The sequence below is a fragment of the Lepisma saccharinum genome, chromosome 1 (assembly GCF_977018435.1).
Source record: "Lepisma saccharinum chromosome 1, izLepSacc3.1, whole genome shotgun sequence".
NCBI classification, from domain to species: domain Eukaryota; kingdom Metazoa; phylum Arthropoda; class Insecta; order Zygentoma; family Lepismatidae; genus Lepisma; species Lepisma saccharinum.
The window spans coordinates 47,598,266-47,626,073 of record NC_139229.1 but is presented as its reverse complement, the minus strand read 5'-3'; the positions used below and the strand labels follow the sequence as shown (position 1 = coordinate 47,626,073).

The window sequence follows — 27,808 nt, the reverse complement described above, 5'->3', positions numbered from 1 at the left end:
TTAAACTGTAGGTGCAGTTCCAATTAGCCTTACTGTGCATAAAGTAGACTTAAAACACCAACTCAATCAATCAATAAATATTCCCCCAGAGTAGTGGTAGGGTCTTGATCTCAACTTAGGTTTTCTCATTTCTTCTCACCACAAATACGCTCGTAATGTTTTATAACCAATAACCACATTCAAATCATCGCTAGTGAGACACCCTTTAAGTTACGAATTATATAATCTGTGGAATATGTCATATTGTGTGACTTTTTTTTGTTAAAAGTCGTGTTTGTTTCAATTTTATTCCATATCTCATGGATAAAAAGTCAAATTTTACTGAGATATAACGAAATTAATGTTGATAAAATTAAATGCATTCTAGTGCATATATGCATACAGACTTTTTTATGTAGATTTTATTTCTTTATTTCTTATTGTTTACTTTTCTGTGTATACAATGTTTTATTTACGAAATCGCTGCTGGATGCTGTATTAAGGATTTTCAGCAACTTCTCTGCAGTTTAATAAATATTAATAGCTATATTGATTTGGCTTAACTAATTTTTAAATTTGTTTTTCAGTTGCCATATTTTCACTAGGGCTCTTCGCTGTTTCTGGTGCAATACTCGCCCTGCTTTTCGAATGGTTTCTTTTCAGACCAGGAATTATTCACATGCCAAACGCCTCGTATGACTTCATTATAGGTAAGCGCAGTCTATGTAGAGTTACTTTCAAAAGTAACTGAGTTAAAGTTACGGTTACTCTGCTTGAAAGTAACTAAGTTACAGTATATGTTACTTTAAAATAACTGTAAATTAGGTAATAAGCTATAGTTATAGATAATTATCTATAAATCGTGGAACATATTGTAGGTATGAACTGCAAACGGGCTGTTCTTTTATTTGCTTATGACCAGGAAACGGATTTATAAGTAAATACATATTTATGTATGAAGCAGAAATCAGTTATATTTTGTATTATCTTCGCGTATCATGGCATGTAGACTCGAAAAATTCCGTTTTTATTTTCCATATTTGTACATATATTACGTTTTGACTTATATTGTACATATTTTTATTTCCATAACATTTCCCAAAATATACTCCATATTCGCGCAATAACTACATGTCCCAGTGTGACCATTAGAGTTGGGTGAATTTCTTACGAATAACTGACGAAGTCCAAAGCGACGTTAAACAAACTTAAGATTACTACCTTCTTATTCGGTAACTTAAGGTGAATCTTGTCACAGGGTGAATTGGGTCAATTTTGAAATTCTCTCTCCCTACACTGAAGGAAATGGCAGTGAAGTTTAGGATTTGTAGTATCTGTTGAACGTAGAAGCTACCAAGAAGTAGTGTATTTGGAGCTACTAAAAACTACAGATAATACTCGTGGCAAATGTAAGTAGACGAGGAAAACTGTGTTTAGAAACGGCTATGTGTATTTATTAGTGTTGTGCTGTACTACATGCGATATTTTAAAGACCATTTGTGCATAATGGTATTTAGTTGTCGTAGAAGAGATTATAAGATTTACCATCATCTTTGTCGTCGATACAGTGTATCCAACTATGAACCAAAACATTTTGCACTTTTGGGCGAATAGGGTCACGAAAATCGGATGAATTGGGTCAACACACGACATGCCCATTTGCCATGAAAGAGGCTTCTAAATTTAATTTGTCTCCTACAAATGAGAAAATATACAAACAAATCGTCAACTTTGTGAAATTAGGGGGACATGCAGATTAAGGCATTTAGGGAAGGTAGGAACCAATGACATGACGCAGAGCTGTTTGGCGTTCCTTATTCGTATCTCCAAAGAAGAATACAGAGTGGCCAGGACAAATCCCTGATAAAAAAGGGGGTAAACTACTTTGACCGTGGAGCAGAAGGACGAACTGGTATCGCAGTTACTAAAATCATATTTGTGTGGTTTTTGCCTCGACCTCAGTGATGTGAGAAAATGTCAAGTCGCCCGCATCGCTCTCATCATCATGATGTTCAGAGTCGGAAAACGTCATTGATGAAGTAAACAATACTGTTTACTCATGGGTTCTGCAATGTGAAGTACTAATACAACGACCCTGTTTCTGTGAAATTGGTTGATTGGGTACAATGGCAAGAATATCTAATGATGGTTATCACAAGAAACTTGCGACTGCACAAGGGAAGGTTTATGGGTTTGTATGTCTCGCAGATGATTGTTGTCTGAATAATTTCAGAATACTGCAAGGGTGCCCACAGGGGATTATGGCGCAGGCTGCGCCATCGAGATTTTTAGGGGAATTTTTTCCCTTCAAATAATATAAAATTCAACATTTATACATTTATCCAAAATATATGTAAAAATTTTACACCTTAAATGTACCATATTTAATCCAACTCTTACATATTAGGCCATAATTGACACATGAGTTCTATGGGGGATTCTGAATTAAACTTTGGGGGGGGGGGCAGTATCCAATTCTAGGTCTTATATTAAATTGAGGGGGATATTCAATTCTTGTGTATTACTATTTTCTTAGACTGTTGCAGAAATTCTTGTGTGGATACTGAGAATTAATTTTTTGGAGGAGGCAATATCCAGTCTTCAAAATCAACAGTAATGGAAATTTTGGTGGTAGGATTGAGTATTACATTTAAAGGGGCGATAGGAAGCTCTTTATAAAGTGTTAAATAGGGATTTCTGTAGTGGAGGGAGAGTTCGAACATTAAATTTTGTAGACTGTATTTAGGGATATGGTATCCACACGTTTTCTACACAGAACGTGCTAAAAGAGAGGCTGGAAAAGACTAAATATCTCAGGATCTTAAGAAAGTATTGACACCCCATTAAATTAATATTTTTGAAATGGATGTAAAAATGTTCTTGCTCGCTTCGCGTGTTGCGAGAATGCATGTTTGGTGCTTTACTGAGGTGAATGTGAAGTAGCTGCATTACAAGACAAACGATATTCTCGGTTATGGTGAACGATTTTAGGGGCGGTCTTGAGTGATGGGTATCTCTGTACAGGGAGAAGGGGCAGATCAAGTATAGTGTGCAGTAAAGCTAAGAAAAAGTTACTTTCGGTAGACACGCTGTCGTAATTAAATTCTTTGTGGGGATTACGATATGATTTGAGGGCGCGAATAATATGATTTGGGGAAAACGAATGACATGATTTTGGGGTGGATTCGCCATTGACCTTGAGGGGAGATGGGCACCCCTGGCATGCTGATTCCAAAAATTGAATCAATTTTTATCCAACATGTCTATTTTTTTTAGTTAACAGCAATGTATTAATCACCTTAATTTCACAATAAAATTTGAATATCCATTGTTTCGCCAATAGATTGCTCTGTTTAGATGGTGGTTATAGATTGATTTTTTAAAATACAAGTTCTCCAATTTTTAACTGTTAAATAAACATTTAATTGTAAACATTTAATCCACGTTCACTTAACAGTTTGGTTATGTAAGTTTTATTTTCGAAATCTCTCATAACATTTTCCTTCACAAAATGTTCAAAACTCAATGTTATAGCTAATATGGTGGATTGGTGACGTGGGGGTAAACTCCTGACCTAAGGAAAAATCCTGATGTGATGGGAAGAAATGGATGTCATTTACGTGATCAGCATTCGAAATACTTTATAGAATCACATATTGGTTTAAAATAAACTGAATTTTCCTTGCATAAATTTATTATGTTGTGCCATGTAATAAATGTAACGTAATGGCGAATATGAGAATTTTGATTGTGAAATTGTGAAAAATCCTGACGTGAAGGGGAAAAAAGATTGCCATTTCCGTGATTAATATTCATAATGCTTCCAGAATCACGTATTGGTTGGGAAACAACCGAATTTTTCCTTGTATAAATTTATTTATTTTTGGGAGGAAGGGAGTTCTGTAATTCATGTAATGTGATAGCGAATATGAGAATCTTGATTGTGAAATTGTTAAAAATTCCGATGTGATTGGAAAACGTGGATGCAATTTTCGTGATCAATATTCATAATACTTTCAAAATCACCTATTGCTTTGAAAACATCCGATTTTTTTCCTAATGTCGACCAGTCTTATGGGGTGATGGGGAATTCAGAAAACAGATCAATTTTCTGTTAACACCTGAATCTCTCCTGAAGCAAATACTGAAGTGACAAATAGGCTGACAGCATTTCCTCGCGGTTAATATTAATTTCCAATATGTGTGCATGTCTTTTTAATAAAATTCTTAACATCAATATAATCTAAAAGTTAGAATTAGTTTTTTCTTTCGTTTCAGTTGGAGCGGGCACTGCTGGATGTGTTCTGGCTCACAGGCTGAGTGAAAATACTTCAAACAAAGTTATCTTGATCGAAGCTGGGGGAGACTTCGGTTGGTTGTCCAGAGTACCCATGGCCGCTCCAATCCTGCAAGGGACCGAAAATGATTGGCAGTACCGCACGGTCCCTCAGACCAACTCATCGTGGGGGTTAAAGAATGGAGTAAGTAACTCTCATCTTAACTACCTATGGTGGAATTTTCATTTTTTATGACTGGATAATTTTCTTGAATTTCTTCAGGACGCATAGCATGTGGTATTCTATTCTCTGCACATAATATATTTTTATCAATTTTAATAAATTTTTCTCGGAGCATAATCATACATTTACTTTCTTACTCAGATAAGTTTTGGTCAACTCCGTGGTTAGCAAAGACCCAAAGGTTTCCGGGGTCTGTTACCAGTCTGTTTCTTTGTTTTTGAGATTTGAATTCTTGTTTTAAGTCCACTTTATGTTCATATACATCACCACTCAGTGAACTCTGTTAGGTACGTATGTTAAATGTCGTTGACAAACTTAGGCCTCGTCCGAAAGGTGCAAGACAGGGGCGTAATACGCTGGGTTCCCCGAGGAAAAGGGGCCCCAAAAAGCCAGGAGACTGTAATGGATTTCCCTGACTTATGGTTTTGTTAGACAGGGTGCTGCAGGCAGAATATAGTGACGTAGGAGGTCCTAATATGGCGCTTACGTATAGTTTCAGGTCTGCAGTAATTATACTACGATTTCCTACTATGCTAAGCAAAAAATGTCAGTGGGGTAAAATTTTAAAATAATTAAGTAAGAATGATAACTCTGGCCGGGAAATCGGTGTACGTTATAAAAAGAACCGAACAACTTGCACATCATAATTACGTTAGTCGTAATTTAAATTTGGTTCTTAATGCTGTTGAAGGTAACAGGAAAAGAACACTGTTTTGTTTGTAAGAGTTCAGAATGTCTATAATTTTAAGGTAACTGTATTTTGCGATGGCAAGAGTTAAAATCTTGAATAAGAAATAAGTCCAACCCAAGTCTCAAAACACTTAATACAACACGGCGGGCAGGAAGTTCAGAAGTTATGTGGATACTCCTAATGATATGCTTTTTGATGTTTGGAGAATTATTTCTTATATAATAGTAACAAGCTGGAAGCCAAATGAAAGAACTGGTGTTATTGGCCTTGAGGTGAAAATGGAATCTAAACTTTGATTTTATTATTGACCGTTCAATGTAAAGTCTTAGAGTAGATGAAAATCACTTGTAAGCCATTAGTCATTACAAGCAGACACTCTTGATATGGCTGCATATGACCTCTTACGGAAGGGTCTCTGAGAAATGACTGAGCTTCGGGGATCATTTGAATCACTTGTTGAAACGATGAAAATATGAGCCAATTAGGAGGATTTCAAGTGAATTTTCTGACAAAACAATCAAAAAGATAACGACCTATTATGACAAACTCTGTCGAAAGACTTACTTGCCGACCGAGAGAGTTGGTTCAACGTATCAATATTTTACTTGATGATTGACACGACACAATTTGCTCACAACTGGACAATCGTCTTAAATGCATGAAAGCGGTTGTAGGCACATATAAAGTGATACAACCTTCCATTGGCGTGGTTACGTATACTTTTTCCGTATTCAACCCTCATTTTACCTTCTTTTTCTGCCTTGGGTGTTATTCTTTTTTAGAAATACTTGGCCAAAGGGGGGTGTTATAACCCCCCATCAAGCATCCCTTTGGCACGCCTCTGCAACCTTATTTTTGTCAATATCTATAGAAACTGAACTTCGCAAAAGAACCTGAGAAAATTGCAGAAACATTTCCCAACCTTTATTTGAGTCACAAATATTATCAAAAGTTCTTTCAAACTAAAGATAAAAGTCATGAATGATGTGAAAGAGCTTGCTCATCTATTTGTGAATCAACATAGTTCATTGACTTCCAGTTTCCCTGATGTACGCGCAGCTTGTTCTATTACCGTACTGGGGCCTCCCCGATGGCGTAGTGGTAGCGTCGTTGCCTTGTAATCTAGGGATCCCGGGTTCGATACCCGATGGAGGCACATAGTGGTTCGGATCCCACTTTAAACTGTAGGTCCAGTCCCGATTAGCCTTACTGTGCATAAAGTGGACTTAAAACACCAATTCAATCAATCTATTACCTTACTGTTTCTCTCACAGTAGCAAGGGCAGAGAGATCGTCTCCTAAATTTAAAATTATAAGAAGACTAATTTATTCAATACCCTGGGCGAGGAACGTCTTAGTGGTCGATATGGCTTTACTTTCAACTGAAAATGACAGAGCTAAAATATCAAATTTAACAAAGTAACCGATGCTTTTGCGTAAATGATAATAAATTCATCTATTGTAAGCATTATAATTAATCAATCTTAATTTGTTAATGAGTAAAGAATTATTTCACAGCATCTATTTTATTAGTTATTTTGTACTATTCGTATCTAGCAAACACATCTTTAATCTTAATAAAGATAATTATATTTGCTTACACCACATATGCTAAAATTACACATTTTTCGTATTTGTAGATCCAGCCACTATAATAGTAGTAACTAAACTGAGGGAAGCCTCGCTAGAGTAGTCTGCTTCGGGACCCCCCATGAGTGTCGTTACGCCCCTGGTGCAAGACCGTATTTGTAGCAAGCATCCTCCGAAAATGGTCTTGCAGTGCGGTCTTGAAGTCGTGGAATGGAAGTGAAAGTCTTTCGAAATGCATTTCGACTGCAGCGCCAAATACCAGCCTCAGTAGGCCAAACTGAGGACACGTTGTTTTCCCCGCGTTTGAAACACTTGTTTTTCACCATACAAATCACAGAGCATTTTCATATGTTCTTGTACATGCATTTCCACACCTTAGAAAAACTTCAACCAACAACTTGCTGGCCTATAACGTATATTTAACCTGTGTCGCTGGCTTTCTACCTCCGTGATTTTAAACAAATGAACAACGAGGGCAGAAATCACGTGATCAAGTCTGCAACGTTCCGTGCTCCGAGCTATGGTCTCGATTGCTTGTGTACTTGGCGCATTTGAACTGCACTAGGTGACGTCACTTCCGTCAAGACCATACTTCAAGTCTGTACTTCGTACCTTTCGGACACAGCCTTACTCTTAGATTGTTTCAGATATCCTTCTGGCCACGAGGGCGTGGATTAGGTGGCAGTGGAATGATGAACTATATGGTGCACCAAGTTGGAATGCCTTCGGATTTTGAATCGTGGGAGAAGGGTGAAGCATGGAGCTTCAAAGACTTGGAGTTCTTCTTGAACAAAGCAATGCGCGGTTTAGAAGTTACTTCTGAGGCTGACGAAGATTTTGCAAACAAGCAACATTCCGCTCCTCGACTAAGAATAACCAGAATCAACTCTGCAGAATATAAACTCGCGCGCGCCTTCATTGAAGCAGGAATGGAGATAGGCTTCACACATAAAAACTCTAGTTTCCAGGAGGCTGAGAGCACAATTCACAACGGCCAACGCTGGAGTACATTCCATGGTTATTTATCAGAAGCCATCGGACGCTCGAATCTTCACGTGCTTCCAAACACGCTTGTGACAAAGGTAAGGACTTTAGCAATGGATTTGATTTGTTGATTTATTTTACTTCGCTTTTATGCCACTTTTGGTTAATTGCGAAGATGAGGATAAATAGTGATAAGCAGAGCCCGGATTTTAAAGGGATTTTTATTATTATTATTTTTCAACAACAGTATAAATAAATAACACCGGTGCCACCAAACAAAATCGTATGCTTCTGTTTTCCCTTTTTTACCATTTTCAGCCCACATTCCCTTTTTTAAAAACATTATCCTTTCTGGACCCTTTATTGACTAGTTTTTCAGCCAACATTCCTCTTTTTCCCTTCCTAGGTCCCTTTCTTGACATGATACCAAGAAGCTTGTCCACGGAGTGAACATGTGATCTCGACAAAGTTCGGATATCAAAACTTAATTCCAAAAATCTCATACAAGAGCGAGACAAGCTCCTCCAACTGTCCCTTGAAATCACAAATGCTTCTATTCCCTCCAATTTCCCGATGTGGAGTGGACAGTGTTGCACTCTATGCATTTTTATAGGACCTTTTCACCAGCTTCCACGGAGTGCACATTTTCCCTGGGATATTATATTTTCATATTTTACCCAACTAGAATTTTCATAAAATTATTTTTTGATGTCCATAGGAGGTTCTAAGATAATTAATTAGTGAATTGCAATATATAAAAACTTAACTTGTGTAAAGGAAAAGCTATTAAAATAATCTACATCCATAAATTTTGATTGCGGACGGATTAGTCCACGGATTAGAAAATCTACATGTTCTGTGTAAAATTCTGAAAAAAGGAAAAATTATTTCTGGACGAAAAACAGCTGATGAATCTTGCAACTAAAACTAAATTAACTCCTACTGAAAAAAAGTGTAAATATTTTTGAAACATTTTTTATGACTGCCGGACAAGGTTTCTACCCCTCTTTTTGAGAATAACCCAAATAATGACTTAATTAAATGTAAAAACATAAACTAGTAGTTTGATCCTTCAGTAAATTTTCGAAGCGTTCGTTGACCAAGCGTTGAACTTTGCTATGCTCGCTGATCATATGTCAGGCATTTAATTATTGAAAGTTGTGGCAGATTCGAAAGGGTGAAAATTACATAACTCTATCTTTGTTCAATAAGTTTGGATTTGATTTTCGATAATACTTCATCTGTGCGTGTTGCCAACCCACGTCTATTGGCTATAGACAGATAAAAATACGAACCATACATTTTGTGTAATTTCCTTTTAATGTGTTTGGGGTAAATTAAATTAGACTTATTATTTAATGTAAATGGTTTAGAGAATTGTTGTTTTGTTGGTTGCAGTCTGGTAGTACACAGTACCTAAGCCTAATTAATGATATTGTAACTCTTTACACGTATATACCATTAGAGTAAATATATATTCATGTCTTGAATCTCAAACGCGATGAAGTGTTTATTCCTATCTCAATGTCAAGCATTTATTATTATTATTATTATTATTATTATTATCATTATTACTTATTGTCTTAATAGGGTTACATTTAAACCATGATTGATTGATTGATTTAGTTTATTTTACTTCGCGTTTTGTGCCTGTTGGCTAATTTGCGAAGATGGGGATGAGTGATGAAATGGTGAAATTGATGAATAGACATTCACAAGCAACCAAGTCCGAGCGGGATTCGAACCCGGGACCCTTGCCGTCGCATCGCGATGTGCTAACCACTCGGCCACAGGGTCCGGCTTAAACCATGCAATATTTCATTTAGTTAATTATTAATACAAGTAAGGGCTTGCTACCCTATATAGTAAAAATACCTATAGATACAATAAAACTACGTCTAAATAAAATGAGACGATTCCTATTAGCTAATTCAAAGGTAGGCTATATTATATTGGATTGGATTGAATTGTTGTTTTAAGTCCACTTTATGCACATATAGGCTAATCGGGACTGGACGTATAGTTTAAAGTTTGATCCAAACCACTATGTGCCTCCATAAGGTATTGAACCCGGGACCCTGCCTCCCCAATGGCGCAGTGGTAGTGTCGTCGCCTTGTAATCAAGGGGTCCCCAGTTTGATGCACACAGTGGTTCGGATCTCACTTTAAACTGTAGATCCAGTCCCGATTAGCCTTACTGTGCATAAAGTGGACTTTAAACACTAACTCAATCAATCACTCAATGAACCCGGGACTCCTTGATTACAAAGTGAGGACACTACCACTGCGCCATAGCGGAGGCCCAAAATACAGGGTGTTTGAAAAAGAACTTCCTAGTTTTAAGTATAAATTTAATAGGGAAACTAATGAAAACTTACATCAATGAGTACATATCATGAAAGAGGATTCCTTAAAGTTTTGTTCAATGTTAGTACACCTCAACGTGGGATCCATTTGTTGCCCTGCACACGTCGAGACGATATTCCACTTCTCGCCACGTATTCACCAACATTTCAGGTGTAACTGTCCCAACCGCAGCGACGATTCTTTCCCGTAAATGATTGATGTCTCTGATCCTATCACTGTACACAACATTTTTTATGTGGCCCCAAAAGAAAAAGTCCAGTGGGGTTAAGTCTGGGCTTCGTGGTGGCCAAGTTATTGGGCCAGCCCTGCCTATTCACCTTCCTGGAAAGCGAGTGTTAAGAACCGCACGCACCTGTTTACTGTCATGAGGTGGGGCGCCATCTTGTTGGAAAAACACAAGCCCCTTTTCCGCCTCAATATCGTCCATTTGGGGAAAGACCTACTCTGCCAACATGTCATGGTAAACGTCCCCGTTTATTGTGTTTTCTACAAAAATGAAAGAACCAACCACACGATCTTCCATCAAACCGCACCAGACATTAAGTTTGGGAGAGTCACGTTGATGCTGAATAACTTCATGTGGATGCTCTGCCCCCCAAATTCTACAATTATGACGATTAACTGTTCCACTGACATGAAATGTAGCCTCGTCAGAAAAGAGAATGTTTGGTAAAAAATTGTCATCATCATCAATTCTGTGTAGAAAGTCAACAGCAAACTCATACCTTTGGATTTTATCAGTAGGTTTCACTTCATGTAACAGTTGCAATTTGTAGGCGCGCAACTTTAGTCTTTTACGAACATCATACACTGTACCTTTAGGCACTCCTAATTGTAGACTACGTCTGGCCAATGACTTCTTCGGGCTCCGAACACACGAAACACGGATCTGTTCAACAACATCTTCGGAAGTTCTCGGTCTACCTGGTGATTTACCTTTTAAAACAATACCGGTTTCCTTGAAAGACTTTAGGCAATGACGGATAGTTTTTGCTGTAGGTGGTTCACCACCATACTGACGTCTAAAATTACGTTGCACTGACTGACTCAGTTTTCACAAACCAAATAACACACTGCGCTTTCTGTTGCGGAGTACACATTGTTGCTGAGTTGCTCTGCACTACACAAACGCCGGAACTGAACTGAGGGAACAAAGGAAAAACACAGCACTGGTGCCGTCTCAAGGTCAAGCAGACCTACCAACTGCAAGGGTGCCAAACTTGGAGAGTTGATGAATCAAACACCACAAACTAGAATACTGTATGTCACTTTGTACAGATTCTAGGACACATTAAAACTAGGGAGTTCTTTTTCAAACACGCTGTATATATTATAGTTTTTCATTAAGTTTATACATAGCATAAACTTATACATTATTAATATTATTATTTTGCAAAATCACATAAACCATTCGTGAGTTAAGCTCAACTTAAACATAAAGTTGACATAAGCAGTACGGATGTTCTGCGCTGAAGTTAAATAACAAAGAACTGATAACTGTACATGAATCTCAAGGGAAGATCATCAACAGCAGAGTACATTTGATCCATATTTGAATGTGTGCGTGCCTTAAAAGAAATGTAACTGTATTTAATAGATTATATACTAATGGTAGGAACGTCACTTTGTCCTGCTCCTCAGATTGTATTTTCAGAAGGCATTCCAATGAGATCTGTCGGAGTAGAGATACTGCATGAGGCACAAAGACGTTTGGTAATAGGAAGGAAGGAAGTGGTGGTTTGTGCAGGGGCAGTGGAGTCTGCAAAGTTGCTGCTATTATCAGGAATTGGACCTCGTGAACATCTCCAAGAGCTCGGTGTAAGTTCTTCAACTTTTCTTGTGCAATTGAAGTATTGCGAGACACACCGTTTTAGTATTTCTGTCGTTCTAAAAACAAAAAAAATCGTGAACAATCCATGAGAACCAGTAGTGACTGGTCGTGCAATAAAAAAATAGTGGGCTGGCAAACGAATCACTTTAGGCTACTTGCTTACTTAGGCTATTTAAAATTTGATCTTGTTGTAGACAGATACCTTGCAGAGAAAATATGTTATGATAGTCCATTTCTACTTTACTGAAGCTTATCAATTTAGAGACAGGAAGATTTGTCAAGCTCAATAAATTCCTGTGTACCAAAGTATGGCAAATCAACATAAACTTCAGCTTCTTTGAACCTTTTAGCTTGGAAGAATCAAAATACCAAATATAAGTAAGTAACCATGTTAACGGCTTAAACCAAACTTTTTATGCATATTTAAAGTAGCCTACCCTACAAATTGAAGCATTTTTTCTTGCTTGTTAACTAAATAGTTTCTGTGCACCCATCCACTTAATACCCCAAACATTGCTGTCGGACAATGTGAGAACCTTCTGTAGTTGTTCTACTGGTAGGTTAAATTCACAATGAAGCTGGATCAAATAAGTTCCACACATCTCTTGTCATCCAAGTTCCTTCAAATTTTCTACACCATTTAGCTACAGACTACAGGTTTAAGCCTAATGTTTTCAGTGCCACTGAAATACTGGAAGCATGACTAAAAATAACCAATTACACAACAACAATACAAGGGGGAAAGATAATTATTACCAGAACCAACACAGACTCAATATCTCAAAACAATCACCAATGAATGCCGGAAAAATATTCTACAACCAGCTGCCTCATGACATAAAACTGATATCTCCAAAAGATAAACAAATACAAACAATAAAAAAATATTTGACAGATAGAGCTCTCTACAGTATCGGAGAATTCATGGAACAAGACAATACGTACAAGGCCAATGTACTAAAAAATATGTATTTTAATTGTATTGTTATTTCAATCATGCAACAATGATAATGTGTTTCTTATTTTTATTGTAGTGTAATGAAGTGTATTTTTTCATTTTTGCTTTGGTGTAGTGATGTAATGTATTACACAATGTTTCTTCTTTTTGTTATAATGTACTTAACTAATTATTATTTCATTATGTATCTTGACGTTTTCCATGCCCTTTTAAACAAGGGTCAACGGAAGAAAAATAAAATTCAAATTCAAATTCAAATTCCCTATTTGCCTATGTCCTGTATTCTTCAACCCCCACATTATATCTAACCTACCACAGCTGCCAACATTTGTACTTTGGTTTGACTTGGTTTATTTTACTCTGCCTTTTTCCACTTTTAGCCAATCGTGAAGATGAGGATGATTGATACTATGATGAAATTGATGAAGCGACACTTCGAAAACAAAGTACAAAAATTTACACTTTCGAAAGTTTATTCTGCGGCATTCAGAATACATGTTACAAATTGGTTCAATAAATCGTGTGTTCTTTACAAAAACTCAACTTCCATGAACTTTAATTATTTTTTTAAGATCCCTGTAGTGGCTGACCTGCCCGTGGGGAAGAACCTCCACGATCATCTCAATGTGCCTCTGTATTTCACCATCAAAGAACCAGCTAGCTTCACTATGAATCAACTGAAGAGCTTCCGCACGATTTTGGATTATTTGGTTCTGAGCGAAGGTAAGATTCCTCTTATAAGAGAAATACTACAAAACATCATGTACATGTAAAAGACGTGAGTTCTGCTCTTGCAAAACGGTACGGCAAGAAACGTTAAATTTCTCGCTCATCTAGCACCAAAACGACGCATCCTAGAAGACAAATGTACAGAACATTTTTTGTAGAGTATTTTATGTGCATTATTTTTTATCTAAACCTCTTTTGCTGTAAAATGCTTTCCAAGGAAGATAATTTGCAAAAAACTTATTTTGGGCGCCATTATTCCTGGGTTTAAAATGAATATGTTAAGAACCATTTTAGAAAGATAATGAAATTTGTTCAAGCTTTCACTGATTTTTTCCCTTGTTGATTGACCTATTAATGGATTGATATGATTTGATTTGATTTTTGTTAATCCTCTTCGCTTCTCTACCACGTTTGAGTAATCGCGACTATAAAGACGAGTGACGATATAATGGAATCAATGAAGGAACACTCATAAACACCGATCCCTAGGCCGACATTCGAACCACTGAGGCCGGCTTAATATGTATTTCTAATAATACAGTGCGTTCGTTTTGGCTCTGGGCCGAGATAGCGCTTGAACAACTTTGAACAACTCTTATAACACAGATTAGTAGCCTACTCGTTATGCGATTTATTCTAATATATAAAAAATGTATGTGTGTGTGTTTGTTCCGGCATAACTCTCGAATGCCTGGAGCGATTTCAACGAAACATGGTACACATATCACTTGCAATCTGGAAAGAAATACTGTGGCGGTAAGACACCCCTGGCACCCCTAGGAGTGGGGGTGGGGTGAGAAGAGTGTGCCATGTAAAAATAATCGAAAACGACCGATATTATTGTGGAATCTATAGTTTTCGGAGTCGCTAAGATGAATAGTGACACTCCCAATGCCGTTCATCACGTATCGGCATGGGGGAGAGAGGAGGTGAAAAATAAGATCATACTCGGAGGATGCTCTCTTCAAGTACGGTCAGGCACCTTTCGGACAGGCCACTTTTGGGACCCATGGGCCACCTTGGGAACAGATGTAACAGTTTTGTAATTCTTCCTTTTTTAAAAAAAAAAGTTACAAGCAATGTTACAAAATAGCTATCCATTTGGTGCACGTTGTTAATTAGTTACAGAAGTTATTTCTTTTAATTCCAGAAATTTATCTATCATTAGAGATTTGTAAATTGCCCTAGAAGCTTAACTAGGTCCCTTTTCTGTTCACCTACCTTACATAACAATTTTTTTCAATTGTTCTCTACAAACACAAATTGTTGAGTTAATCGATAATATTATATCGCAAAATTGAAAATCATTCACCTCATCAAATTTATAATTGACTGCTTGATTAATTTATGACGTATTTGAAAGTTGAAAATATATCGATTGTTGAATTTAATTGTTTAGCTTCCACGCACAGAGACGAACCAATACGGTTCGTTCGTCGAGTTAATATATTAAACTGGATTGCGGAGGGTTTTAATATGCCAATATTTTCAGGCCCTTTATCATCATCCGGTGTGCTTGGACTGGGACATGTTGCTCCTGCCACTGGTCTCTTGCTGTTCGGAATGGGCTCCACGGACGAGGATGCCTTCAGTGCAATTGCAAATTTCAAGCAGGAGGTGAGTTGGTTGGTTGATTGATTTGCTGCTTCAAATCCACTTTATGCACAGTAATGCTAATCGGCACTGGACAGTTTAAAGTTGGATCCGAACCACTATGAGCTTCCACCGGGTATCGAACCCGGAAACCCTTGATTACAAGGCAACCATGCCATCTGGGAAGCCCGCAAGAGGTGAGAGAAAACATGAATATGCTGCAATAAAGAACACGTTAATGTTACTATAACACAATGTAGGTCATCAGCAGAATTATGTACGTATGTACAGTCATGGACACTGCCGTGTTGTAATGAATGCATTGACTTTCAGTGGAATCGTTACAACCCAGCAGTGTCCGTGACTGTACAAGGGATCAACAGTTACTTAATATAAATCTAAGAAAATGGTGTTTCGCAAAATTAATGATAACGGTTTTTTGACAAATTTTAAAAATCTGAAAATTAAGATTTGGATTTAGAACCTTTGTTCCTGCAACATACTAAAATTTCATCACGATCGGACAAACAGTGTTTGGATTTATAGAATTTAAAGAAGAGCGATCGTTTGCAATTTGGTTAGCATAGATTATCGCAGAATTAAATTAGTTAAATTTTGATGTAACTCTTATTTTTGTAGGTCTACTGGTTACTTTTTCATTACAGTCTAAACTCGAGTATCTATAATTTCTAATCCGAGAGTAAGCACAAGTTCGACAAACGGGTTACATTACCAAGCATATTTAAAGATTTAATTGGAAGTATGTATTATGTGAATACTATACTAAGAATTCCTAATTAATTGTAATAGCTAAAAAATATGTCTCTTTGCTCTTCGCTTTTTAGGTATTTCGTTCCATATTTCCAAATTACAACACCAACTCGGAACATGGGTTTGTTCTGCTGTCATCATGCTTGAAACCCAAAAGCAGAGGTTCCATTAAGCTCATTAACAATGATGCACAGGGGATTCCAGTCATTGATCCACAGTATCTCGCCCATCCTGATGACATTTCTTGCATGATAGAAGGTAGGATAAATAGGTATATGTTGCAAGCAGAATAAGAAAATGTCACTTTTCTGTAAACCTTAAGACATTGATTAATTTGCTTTATTTTACTTCGCTTTTTGTGCCACTTTTGGCTAATTTGCGAGATGGGGATGATGTGATGAAAAAGATGAATGGACACTCACGAACGGGGGTGCCCGCCCACAGGGAGGGGGGGATTCATGACGCGCTCGCGTCATGGGAATTTTTAGAGGGGACAAAATTTTATAGTTTAGTTACCATATCTTCACACAAAAATAGGGGGATCGTTTCGTTTGATTGACTTGTTATTTATTTATAGTTCTGGTTATTAGATGGGACCTTCTGCCCCCCCCCAAAAAATTCACCGAGAGGGACAGATATTATGTATATTTACATATATATAATATTGTTTATGCCAACCTTGCCCCCCAAATGTATTTCAAGTTGCCGCCTCTGGTGTAAAGCTTACGAATTTCGAAAATTTAATTAAAAAATCAAATTATCGACGTTAAAACAAAAAGCAATCTCTGTGTTTTTTTTTTCAAACTATATTTATGTGTGTATGAAGGGGAGGTTGTGATGAACAATTTTTTGGGGGGGGATGCGTCCACGGCCCTGGGAGGGATGGGTAACCCTGCTCACAAGCATCCATGCCAAAGTCGGGATTCGAACCCGGGACCCCTGGCGTCGTAGCGCGACGTGCTAACCACTCCTCCAAAGAGGCCGGCTAAACCTTAAAACAATTTTCAAAATTAGTCTGTTGATACTTTTGTCTATTTGTAACATCAAACCTCAAAATGATTTCTCCCAATTCGATGTTCTTTTTTGTATATCTAATACACATGTTCGCAAAAAAACACTAATGTAAAAAATGTCATATTAGACGCTATCATGCTCTTGCATTACGGGTTGTGGTGTCCAAAGACACGCAAATGCCAACCTGTCTTCCATGTAGTAGAACCTGGACTGCATTTTGTATACTAACCAGACTAATCCTCTCTGAGATTTGTGTTCTGTCCCCGTGTGTTTGTGATTGTCCATATATTTCATCCTATCTGCCTCGGGGTGTAAGGGCTGTTCCTTCCACGTAGTGCACCCAATAGTCAACCTCACTTTCACGTAGTACACCCTGGACTGCAGACTAACGAGGCTCTGGCGACTGGCCCCATGGCCAGTATAATTCTGTGTCGTCCTGTGTTTTGTCCTTATTTGTGCAGAGCGCCCTTTTTAGCCTCAGCTTTTAACCAAGGTAAGGAAATTTTAGTTTTCAGACACGCTTTTATTTTTGTTATGATAAGGGGCTGGACCCCGTATAGTGTGACGGGTGCGAAAGAGCCAAAGTGCTGACGCACCCAAATATTTTAATTCAAATTCAAATTCAAATTCTATCTGCCTCCAAAAATTGCAGAAAAGCGAAGTAAATGAATAGATCCTTTAACATTAAAATATTGATCGAAAAACTGTTATTTTGTGACTGTAGGTTAAACTGTGATTACTTCTTGCTAGTCTCAGCCCTTTTGAACTGTGATTTTATGTGATTTTTTTATGATTGTTATTTGTATTGTAGGAAGAGCAAGTTTCTTTGAGTTCTGTGATTGTTATTGCTTTGTTACATGTGTTACATGTATCACACCTTCTTGGTGCTTGGTCATGTAGGTCGAAAACTACAGGGTGTCCCAGAGCACAGAGCTGTTATTGCTCAGATAGACAATTGAAACTCCCCTTAAGGCACCCCAAATTAACTAGCCTGTGCACGCCTCTGCACGTATCATACCAGAACACTTTGAATTCCCTCTAAATCCTACTTGCTTTTGATTCAAGGTGTACTTCCGATTTGAGAGATATTTTCCCTCCAGTGGATATTAGCGAAAAGTCTGTTAAATATCATATTAGTCTGTAAGAAATGCCAAAAATTATGTCATCAGCGTTGTTTATCTTGTGAATGTTTCAGAGGAAAACTTTCGTTTGCATATTATTACTCAGTTGATATGTTTAGTGAATGATCTCCAGATATCGCTGATTAAGTATTTTCTTTATTTCTCCTTACTTCATAAATACATTTATATATGTCAAACTTCAACTGTTGAAGTTCAACGCATAGCGGAGACTAGGATGCCATTCGCACGAAGCAATGCATACACGGATCCGTCTTTGTGAAGTTGCGAACTGTGAAATTCTACGATGAGTTGCTCAACTGTGGTTGGTGTAATTTCAATCCGGACAGATAACCGGGAAAGTGTAATGTATCTGTTTTCTGTGATCAGTTATTATTGTGATTTCCGTGACGCAAGCGTTTCCTGTATTTTATCGCTGCATGGCAGTTACAATCGACTTCCTCTTCAGGGAGCAAATAGTAACGCTAATTCATAAGAGATGGCAGCACTGAACTTACATACGGCACACCCTCTGTTGTTTCCCTTCAAATTACATAGCATTCTTCGGAAGCATAAAATAAAATGAACGCAAACTCTGTTATATTGAAAGCATGAAATTCATGCCATGAATTAGACGTTCAATGCAGTAAAATAAATTCGTAACATTTAATTCCCCGAAGGTTATATGAAACAAGGAAGTAATAAAAGTTATTCGAAATTTGAATTTCAATCGTAATTTGAGAATTCAATTCAGAAACTAAAGTTAGTTTCAGTGACTTTCTTAGCATAACTACGTATATTAAAATTTTTGTTTACGTTTTTTCCCACAGTCTTTTGCGATTGTGGGTCTTGTTCTTTAAAAAAGGTAAAGATAAAGTTCCCTGTGCATATAGGACCGTCCCATGAAGGTACATTTAGGGGGTGTGGGGGGTAGGGCCCCACACATTCTCTATCTCTGCCATTTTAGAGGCGATGTGATCAGCACCACACTCCGGTTGCCTTTATCCTCCAGGGTTACCCAGAGGTAATGTAATTGATTTGAGGCTAGGTGAGCCCCGGAGAAGCCAAACGGCGGTTACTGTCAAATAAAAGTCGTGTGTGTAGGCCGGTTACCTTTTTTTCTACGCCATATGTTCATTGAAGATTTGGTTATAGATGTCAAACGATGGGGTTGGTCACTCTTTATTCTTACATTATCCGAAGATTCAATGTCTAGAGGCCGGCCACCGTGGCGGAGCGGTTAGCACAGCGTACTACGACGCAAGGGTTCCGGGTTCGAATCCGGGATGTCTGTGAGTGTGCATTCATCAATTTCATCATATCATCACTCATCCCCATCTTCGCAAATTAGTCAATAGTGGCACAAAAGTGAAGTAAAATAAAGCAAATTAATCAATCAATCATATGTCTAGATGAGTGGTGATAGTGTATGTGTCACGATTAAAATAATTTCTGTACTAACAATTTTATATAAAAAAAATATGTTACCCAGTACAGTGGCGTTCCCGAAGGAGGTGGTGAAGGTTTATGATAATGAATAGTGACGATTTGGGATGCCCCACTCTTTGCCACTTTTTTCTCTCGCACTTTGGCATTAACCTTGACTACCAAGAAACATGATGAAGAAGTTTTCTCAGGATATCAACCAGATGATTTCCGGGTAGGCTTCCGAGCTTTCGAGAGCTAACGTCTCACTCCCAACTTCAGGGATTGCTCTGAAACTCTTCCAGAACTAGCCGTGTCAATATCCAGAGAAGATCTGATAGTCTACGTTTTACGATGTTCTATTCAAGCATCTTTCTAAACAAGATTCCTCCGATTGACAGCAACTGTTCGGTCCATTTACGACATTTTGTTGTGACGTTGAGGCAGTGTAAGAATTAACGGGTGGATGGCGGGATTTACCCCCCCCCCAGAAGAATTTTTCCCCTGTAAAAGATAATTATTTTTATCCCTGACGGGATGTTTTCATCCCCTTCAAAGAAAATTGAAAGCATATAGGATACCATTTCTTAACTATTTAACAAACACAATGGAAAAATCATTCGTGTTCATTAATGATCCAGTCATAAAAGATTTTTCTGCCGAAAATGATTCAGCCTTGTGGATAAAAGAGGTACACCATTCTGCAACTGTACAACTCACCGAGCCAAGACACAGGAGGTTCACAGGATTGTTAAAGGTCCACGAACCCATAAATTCCAATGGGTTCTATTGGGTTCCGTTGCGGGACCTGAACCTTTTTTCTCACACAATTTAAATTCGGTCCAATTTGCGTCTTGTTTCATTGAAAAAGGGTTCCTGGACCGTATTTAAATTCAGCCAGTAAAAATGTTCCTAGATCGTATTTAAATTGATTTGGTAAAAAGGTTCCTGGACCGAATTGAAATACCTTACAGATAAAAAGGTTCTTTACGGTCCAGAACCCATTTACGCTTGCTGATCTTCCCTCCTGGACCGGAATTGAATTTATTTAAAATTCCTGGACCTTTAACAACCCTGGTTTTCAAATTAAGTTTTCGTGGCATAGTGCTGGTGTTTTACAAGTATTAAAGTGTTCACAAGAAAACATGTATGTAAATTAGACAGGCGTTACGTTTGAACTTGGCAACTTGTTCAAGTTTTCGGTGTTATTAGTTCGATGGCTCTTTTTGTGCATGAGTTTGGGTTTTCTTAGAAAATAAATATATGTAGCATGTGTTTGTTTCTAAGTTATGTGGAAATGTCATCATGCAATTTAATAACCTAGGTTAGAACCGCAAGGTAACAGTTTAGTTTACTGACTGCTAATATGTATACAAATTTGCAACCCCCCTCCCAAAATGTAATCGTAAATACACCACTGAGTGGGCACCTTCCCCCAAAATGTAATCACAGATACACCACTGAGTGGGCACCCCCACCTCCCGAAAGCAAGAAGCTTAATTCGCACAGTGCGTAGAGGCTCTGATGATATTCTCTATGATGTAACTATCGAAAGCTTTTTGTAGATTTCGTTTCATTTCAGCTCTGAAAATAGCAGTGAAATTGGGATCTTCGGAAGCATTCAAACGACTAGGGGCAGAGTTCTACATCCCGAAGTTCAAAGAATGTGAGGAAAAGATGGGAAAGGGCTCTACTTTCTCAGACCTGGAATGCCTGGTCCGAACAGCTGCCATAACTGGCTACCACCCAGGAGGAACATGCAAAATGGGGGATCCAGAAGACGAAACCAATGTGGTAGACTGGGATCTAAGGTTCGACTACATTTTAAGGATTACCTTAAGATAAGGTTACCGATAACAAACTTTAAAGAAGAGGATATTTTTATATCTCACAAAAATATCTTACATGAATGCTACTAACACTACTCGACAACTCTCTTAATTGCATAGCGAGAAAATAATACGAAATATTAGTGCAGTGTTTCGGCTCAACATATATAGGGTGTCTCAAAAGTAATAGCGCAAACTGACACAGGTGAAAGTACAGGATAATAGAAGCAAAAAGTCTCAGTAAACATGGGTCTCCAAACGAGCCGTTTTCGAGATAATCGCGAATGTGTGATTACAAACCGCCACTGATTTCATTGTTTGTAAACGTCGTCCTAGTTGGTAAAATGCTTTCGAACACCCCCGGTTCATTTCGGAATTGCTCACAAGCATGTACTATAATTATCTGTACTGATTGTATCCATCCTGTTTGATTACAAACACCACCTCTCGGAAATGTTCTGTTTTGTAAAAAAGAGCAAACCTCGGAACGCGCAAGGAGTAAAGCAAGCGGTGTTTACAAAATGCAATCAGTGACGGCTTGTTACCACACATTCGCAGACGTTTTTAGTATTTTTCCAACTAGGACGACGTTTACAAACAATGAAGTCAATGGCTGCTTGTAATCACACATTCGCGATTATCTCGAAAACGGCTCGATTGCAGACCCATGTTTACTGAGACTTTTTTGCTTCTATTATCGTGTACTTTCACCTGTGTCAGTTTGCGCTATTACTTATGAGACACCCTGTATTGCATAATTTGCAATTCAAATTTATATATGTAGTTTTTCCATCACCTTTTATTTAAACATTTGGTATTTCAATAATTATTAAAATAAGAACACAAGACTAGACTCTGAATTGTTGTGTGGTGTATCAATATTCTCCAAATATTAATTCTTAAACTTACACTTAGGCTATTGCATATACATGTTACAAACATATCATACATCAAAATATCTAATGTGGTTTTTATATGTAAATTATTAAATAACATTGTAAACATCGAACAATTTTTCTTTGTTGGAAGGAAAGTTTGTCTTTGCGCTTGCAACTGAGAGTGTTGTATTTCCTTACGTTGAAATTGAACACGGAAACAATATTAACAAGCATTTACAAATATAAAATTTTGTTACGGATCTTGAAATTGAAGCAGTTGTCTATAGCCTACCTAAAGAAAAAGATGACATTTCCTCATTTTTCGAACCATTTTTAAGACACACAGAAGAGGACATGTCCGGGTTAAAGAGGACATCTGGTCTGCTTGTTAGTGCACTCTACCACTTCTGATTCAAGAAGTCATGGACCCGGGGTCAAGGCACTTTTTACTCCTTGAAATTCTCATGACTCAAACAACAATAATAAGAAATGTTTCTCAGGGGCAGAATGTGAAATACGTAGTGTCATAATAAGATTGAAGTGAATTTGTTCCAGGGAGTTCTATTCTTCGCTATTTTGCCATCCTCTGTGCCTGTTCGAAATTGGCATTTCTTTCTCTGAGGACGTCTTCTATACTATCCTTCCAAGTTTCTTGTGGTTCTTCTAGATGCTGCTAGTATTGAAATTTGATGTCCTACTTCCAATGACGTTACCTGACCTGTACCACAAGAACATTCTACAAGGAATAGTAGCCGTTTATGAAGTTTGGATATCTGCATTAACCAAATTCCCTTCCGTCTCGCAAGCTTTTACTTCTCGAATTCATCTTCTAGTATTTTTCCACTTGTTTAAATACGTATCTTATTCTTTTAGTTGTATCCTTTGTTCCTCCTTTCCATATGAGTTCCTTTATTCTGTTCATCCTCCCTCTTTCTTCTTATCTCGTTCTTAATTCTACACGTTTCTTCTTTATTCTCTGTGAACACTTCCTTCATTGTGGTTACTATTTATTTCCGGTCCTCTCTTAACTCTTGCATCTGTCACAAATTTCTTTACACTATTATATAATTTGTAATGGAATTATAATTCCTACGTGGCTCTTCTCTTGTGTAACTATGTTGTTGATTTGTTGTTTTAAGTAGGGTGACCAGATACTTGTTGACCAAAAAGAGTATAGTCTATACATGTCCACATTGAATTTCGCTTTCATTACTTGTTCGAGTGTTGACACCAGGAGTGTACTTTTTTCCTCTCGCCAATAAGTTTTCATAACACACAATCAACATTTATACCAGGCAGAGTAAACAAGAATTTTATAAGAGGCATAATCACTTTTAAAATTGACCCAGCCTGTACTAAATCTTTGTACACTGACCTCCACTTACCAAACATTGTTTCTTTTCTTTCCCCCCCCCCCCCAATCTTCAGGTTTTTCAACAGATTTTGAAATTGCACAGTAAGTGTCAAAAATATAATTATCATTAAATTTCAATGAATTTGAAATATGTTTTGCTTGTTGATGGAATATGAAAATGACTCTTGAAATTGTTCATAGGAAATTCTTGAGTCAAGGAGTAAATACCTCAGTTTCTTGACATCTTGTCGTTTTCCGTTCTGTGGGTTTTAACGCATTTTTACGCGTAAATTAATGAATGAAATTAAATAGCAAGGAAAAGAGTATATTTGAGAATTTTTGCAAATTGAAAAGAGTATATTTGAAAATTTTTGCAAATTGAAAAGAGTATAAAGTATATGAACCTCTAAAAGAGTATAATACTCTTAAAAAGAGTATGTCTGGTCACCCTATTTTAAGTCCATTTTATGCACAGAGAGGCTATTGTGTAACTATGTGTACATTTATGTAGAAACATAGTGTTTACAATGACTAACTCATTCGTTAAGCGAAATTCTAACAAACTTTATTATTTTTGATAATATCTTCCCCATATTGTCCTATTATTTCTTGGCATCCTTCACTTTATTTCCAACTCCAAAATTCACATCTCCTAACAAATTGATTTGTTCATCTACTATTTCTATTCTTTTCTTTGTAATGTTTCATAAACCTGTTATTTTCTTGTAATCTGTAATTAGTAATGTTATCTGTTCGTTTTGTTCGGCTATATTTACGAACAATATTCTTTAGCTGAAAACTTTCGAACCCATACATTTTATTTTCTGTCGTCATGTATCATGCATGCTACACCTGCTTCTCCACGTTCTTTCGTATCTTCTTCACTCAGGAGCGTATATTCCAGGCTACCTACGCGAAGCCTAAAGCCTAGAAAGTAAAATAATGAAGAAAAATCGATTAGAAACAGTGAATTAACCTGATTTCAAAAAGAAGATAATTGTGATTCTGAAGTTGGCAACCTGAATTCTTAGGAGTTGGCAACCTGAATTTTTAGGAGTTGGCAACCTGAATTCTTAGGAGTTGGCAACCTGGATTCTTAGAAGTTGGCAACTTGAATTTCTATAAGTTTGCAACCTGACTATCGTTGGGATCGGAACGTGAAGACGTCAAAAGTGAGCCTAGTCTTCTCCCTTCCTCCATAGTCTAAGACCAGGTGTCATAGTTGAGGTCTTCTTTTCAGTTTCTGCTGCTAAACATTTTACTTGCGTTTCCTTGATCTTCGTAACTAACTCACAATTATCTTATGTTAGAACTCTTACATTCCAAGTTCCAAAACTCAGTATACCATGACCTCGACAGTTCGTCCTGTTTATCATGCATCTGGTTTGCTCTCTTAACATGCTTTTATTCCCACACTTTCAAGTGTGAAGATGATAAGCCCGCAGCACCCTATACCAGTGGAAGGGCTGCCTCTCGTTGCCTCTGCTAACGCATTATTTTTCTGTCTGGGTTTCCTTCTCTTAGACCCCCTTTAGGTGGAAACATTTTCCTTAGCACTTTTCTTAACATTTACGCCACGACCAAAATGCTACCGTGTAAAGTGAAAAATCTTATGGCATTCCAAATATCATGGTATTTCTCAAGGATAGGATCGGTCATATTTCTGTAGCATTTTTCGTAGCATAACCAATCAGAAGCGACCTCTAAGTCACGAGTGCAAATTTATTGAGTTGGTGTTTTAAGACCGCTTTATGCACAGAAAGGCAAATTGGGTCTTAACCTGCAGTTTAAAGTGGGATCCGAACCACTATGTGCCTCCACCGGGTATCGAACCCGGGACCCCTTGATTACAATGCCAAGACGCTATCACTGCGCCATCGGGGAGGCCACGAGTGCAGATGTACGTACGTAAGTTGTAAACAATGTATCACTTCGCATTTTTAAAAGCCGATAACCATTCAACCGAGAGGAATAACGTTTTCTATGAAAAGGTATCAGGCAGTGGCGGCGATTGGGTTCCAAAACTTGGCGGTGGGGGGGGGGGCAAGGACAGTTTACTTTCCCTTGGTATATAAGGTTTAGCATAGTGCAGGGACAGAAGTGGCAAAAAAAGTGGGGCAGCCCCCCCCCCCGGCTCCCTAATCGCCGCCACTGGTATCAGGTATATAAATCAATGGCGCTGCTTAAATACATACTTTATAGCATTTACTGCACACCCATGGAAGAATATGTTAGTTGTTTCAATTGTAAACACCGTGCACTCACCATAGATGGTGTAACTCGACGTGCCTTTCGTGCTGTATATTATACACTGTAATCGCAAAAGCACCGAAATCTTCCATGAAATACTTTCGTGTAAAGTACTATAAGTTTTTTTGGAAGCATTTACGTATCATTTATGCTAGCAAAAATGTTAAAGGAAATGCTTCTGTCTAAAGCGGGCCTCAGCCTTTGATTTGATTTGCTTTATTTTACTTCGCTTTTTGTGCCACTTTTGGTTAATTTCCGAAGATGGGAACGAGGGATGATATGATGAAATTGATGAATGGACACTCACAAACATCCATGCCCAGGCCAGGATTCGAACCCGGACTCAGCCTTTAAGGGTCCATCCTCTACCTATAAGGTATCGGGAGGAGTAGTTATTTAATGGTGGCAATTCTTCGCCATACCACAGCGCCGCCACTGGATTGTTTTTGCATGGTCTGGCCAAGGATCCATCTTTCATGCTCCGGAGCTGCTTATTTGGCTAACCGTAACCACCATATCTGTGACCGTTCCCTATCTGTTGGTTAGAAGCTCATGAGGAGCTCCTGTGGTGGGAAGTCAATTCGTTACTTGCTATAAATTTTCCTCGACATGCTAAGGTTCAGCTTACATTTAAATTGTTATCCTGATAGCAGGAAACACACACATACACCCAGCCATCATGTCTTTCCGCGATTGATGCAGCAAAGCGTGGTGCAAAATTAATAAAGAAACGCAGTAATTCCTTGACTAAGGAATAAGGACAAAAGCAGCTCTTTTTACAGGTAGTAAATTACTATCGTTCAAGTGAAGTTAATGTAAAATTTCCTTTCAATGAACTGATTAGCTCAGGAGATTCCTGTGTTTCTAATCATATTCGATATTATCTTCTTGTCATATTGTTTCAATTATTAGTTGTAATACTTTGAATTTTAAGACAAAATCTCCATGACAACAAGCAATAAAAAATGTTTTGGCTGATGTAGGGCAATTAAATGTTATCCTTTTGGCTGACATCGACAAAGTGTGATATGCCGCATAAATGGAGTATTACATTCATAAACTTTATTGTCTTTGGGACATCTCTTAAATTCATCAACATACACTTAAGTATCAGCACAAGTGAAACAATTTAATGGTGTGCGTCCCATAATACCCTTAAATCAGAAAATAAGTTTGACCCATAAATATATGTATGTAGTATGTATATATGTATGTATATGTATATATATTTCTTATAGAACCACTTCACATCAGTTAAGCATATACAGGGAGTCCGGGCTAGAGGTATACAAAAATAACTGCTTATAATGCGAAAACTACTCCTTATATTGTCTCGTAGAGAAGCTCAGTCGATAGACCATCTTTCCAAGATTTCAGAGTTCACTTGTACGATCAATGGTGCTGTTGAGTCATGCATGCGCAGAAACTTCCTGGCCACCGAGATCGCCAGATTTGTCACCATTAGACCTTCTTGCATGGGGCTTCATTAGAGATGTTGTGTACAAGAGGAAAGTTCACGATTTGGATAATTTGCGCTAATAACGCCTCAAATGCTGGTCAACATTAGGCACGAGCGTGAGTAGTTTGGATATCCGTCGAGCTACAAATGGTGACCAAATTGAGGTGTGCCAGCGTACATAAACATTGTCTGAGTTACTTTGTACAGAATCGGGACAAGAAAGTGACTAAACTTTACAGATGCTAAAATATATGTGTGTATTTTTGTATACCTCTAGCCTGGGCACCCTGTATTTATTTTATTGTATATATTTTCAGAGTGAAGACTGTTAGCAATCTACGAGTGGTGGATGCAAGCATCATGCCAACGCCAGTGTCAGGAGCGCCTAATTCTGTCGTGGTTGCATTTGCAGAGAAGGCTGCACACCTCATCAACACATTCTATGCAAGAAAAGGAGACTCCAAATGA

General features: G+C 37.8%; 1 protein-coding gene across 1 annotated transcript; it reads left to right on the top strand.

The window, feature by feature from the left end:
* The first annotated feature begins 658 nt into the window (after positions 1-658).
* LOC145979455 (neither inactivation nor afterpotential protein G-like) lies at positions 659-27,808 on the top strand. The gene is made up of 9 exons (XM_083112401.1): positions 659-689; positions 4,258-4,460; positions 7,428-7,862; positions 11,773-11,949; positions 13,493-13,643; positions 15,142-15,266; positions 16,088-16,271; positions 21,153-21,381; positions 27,658-27,808. The coding sequence occupies exons 1-9, from the start codon at positions 659-661 to the stop codon at positions 27,806-27,808; spliced, it is 1,686 nt and encodes a 561-aa protein (XP_082968527.1).

Coding starts and splice junctions, on each gene's coding strand:
- LOC145979455 (XM_083112401.1), top strand. CDS start 659: ATGCCAAACGCCTCGTATGACTTCATTATAG. Junction 13,644..15,141: donor TTATTTGGTTCTGAGCGAAG/GTAAGATTCCTC, acceptor CAATATTTTCAG/GCCCTTTATCATCATCCGGT. Junction 16,272..21,152: donor CATTTCTTGCATGATAGAAG/GTAGGATAAATA, acceptor GTTTCATTTCAG/CTCTGAAAATAGCAGTGAAA.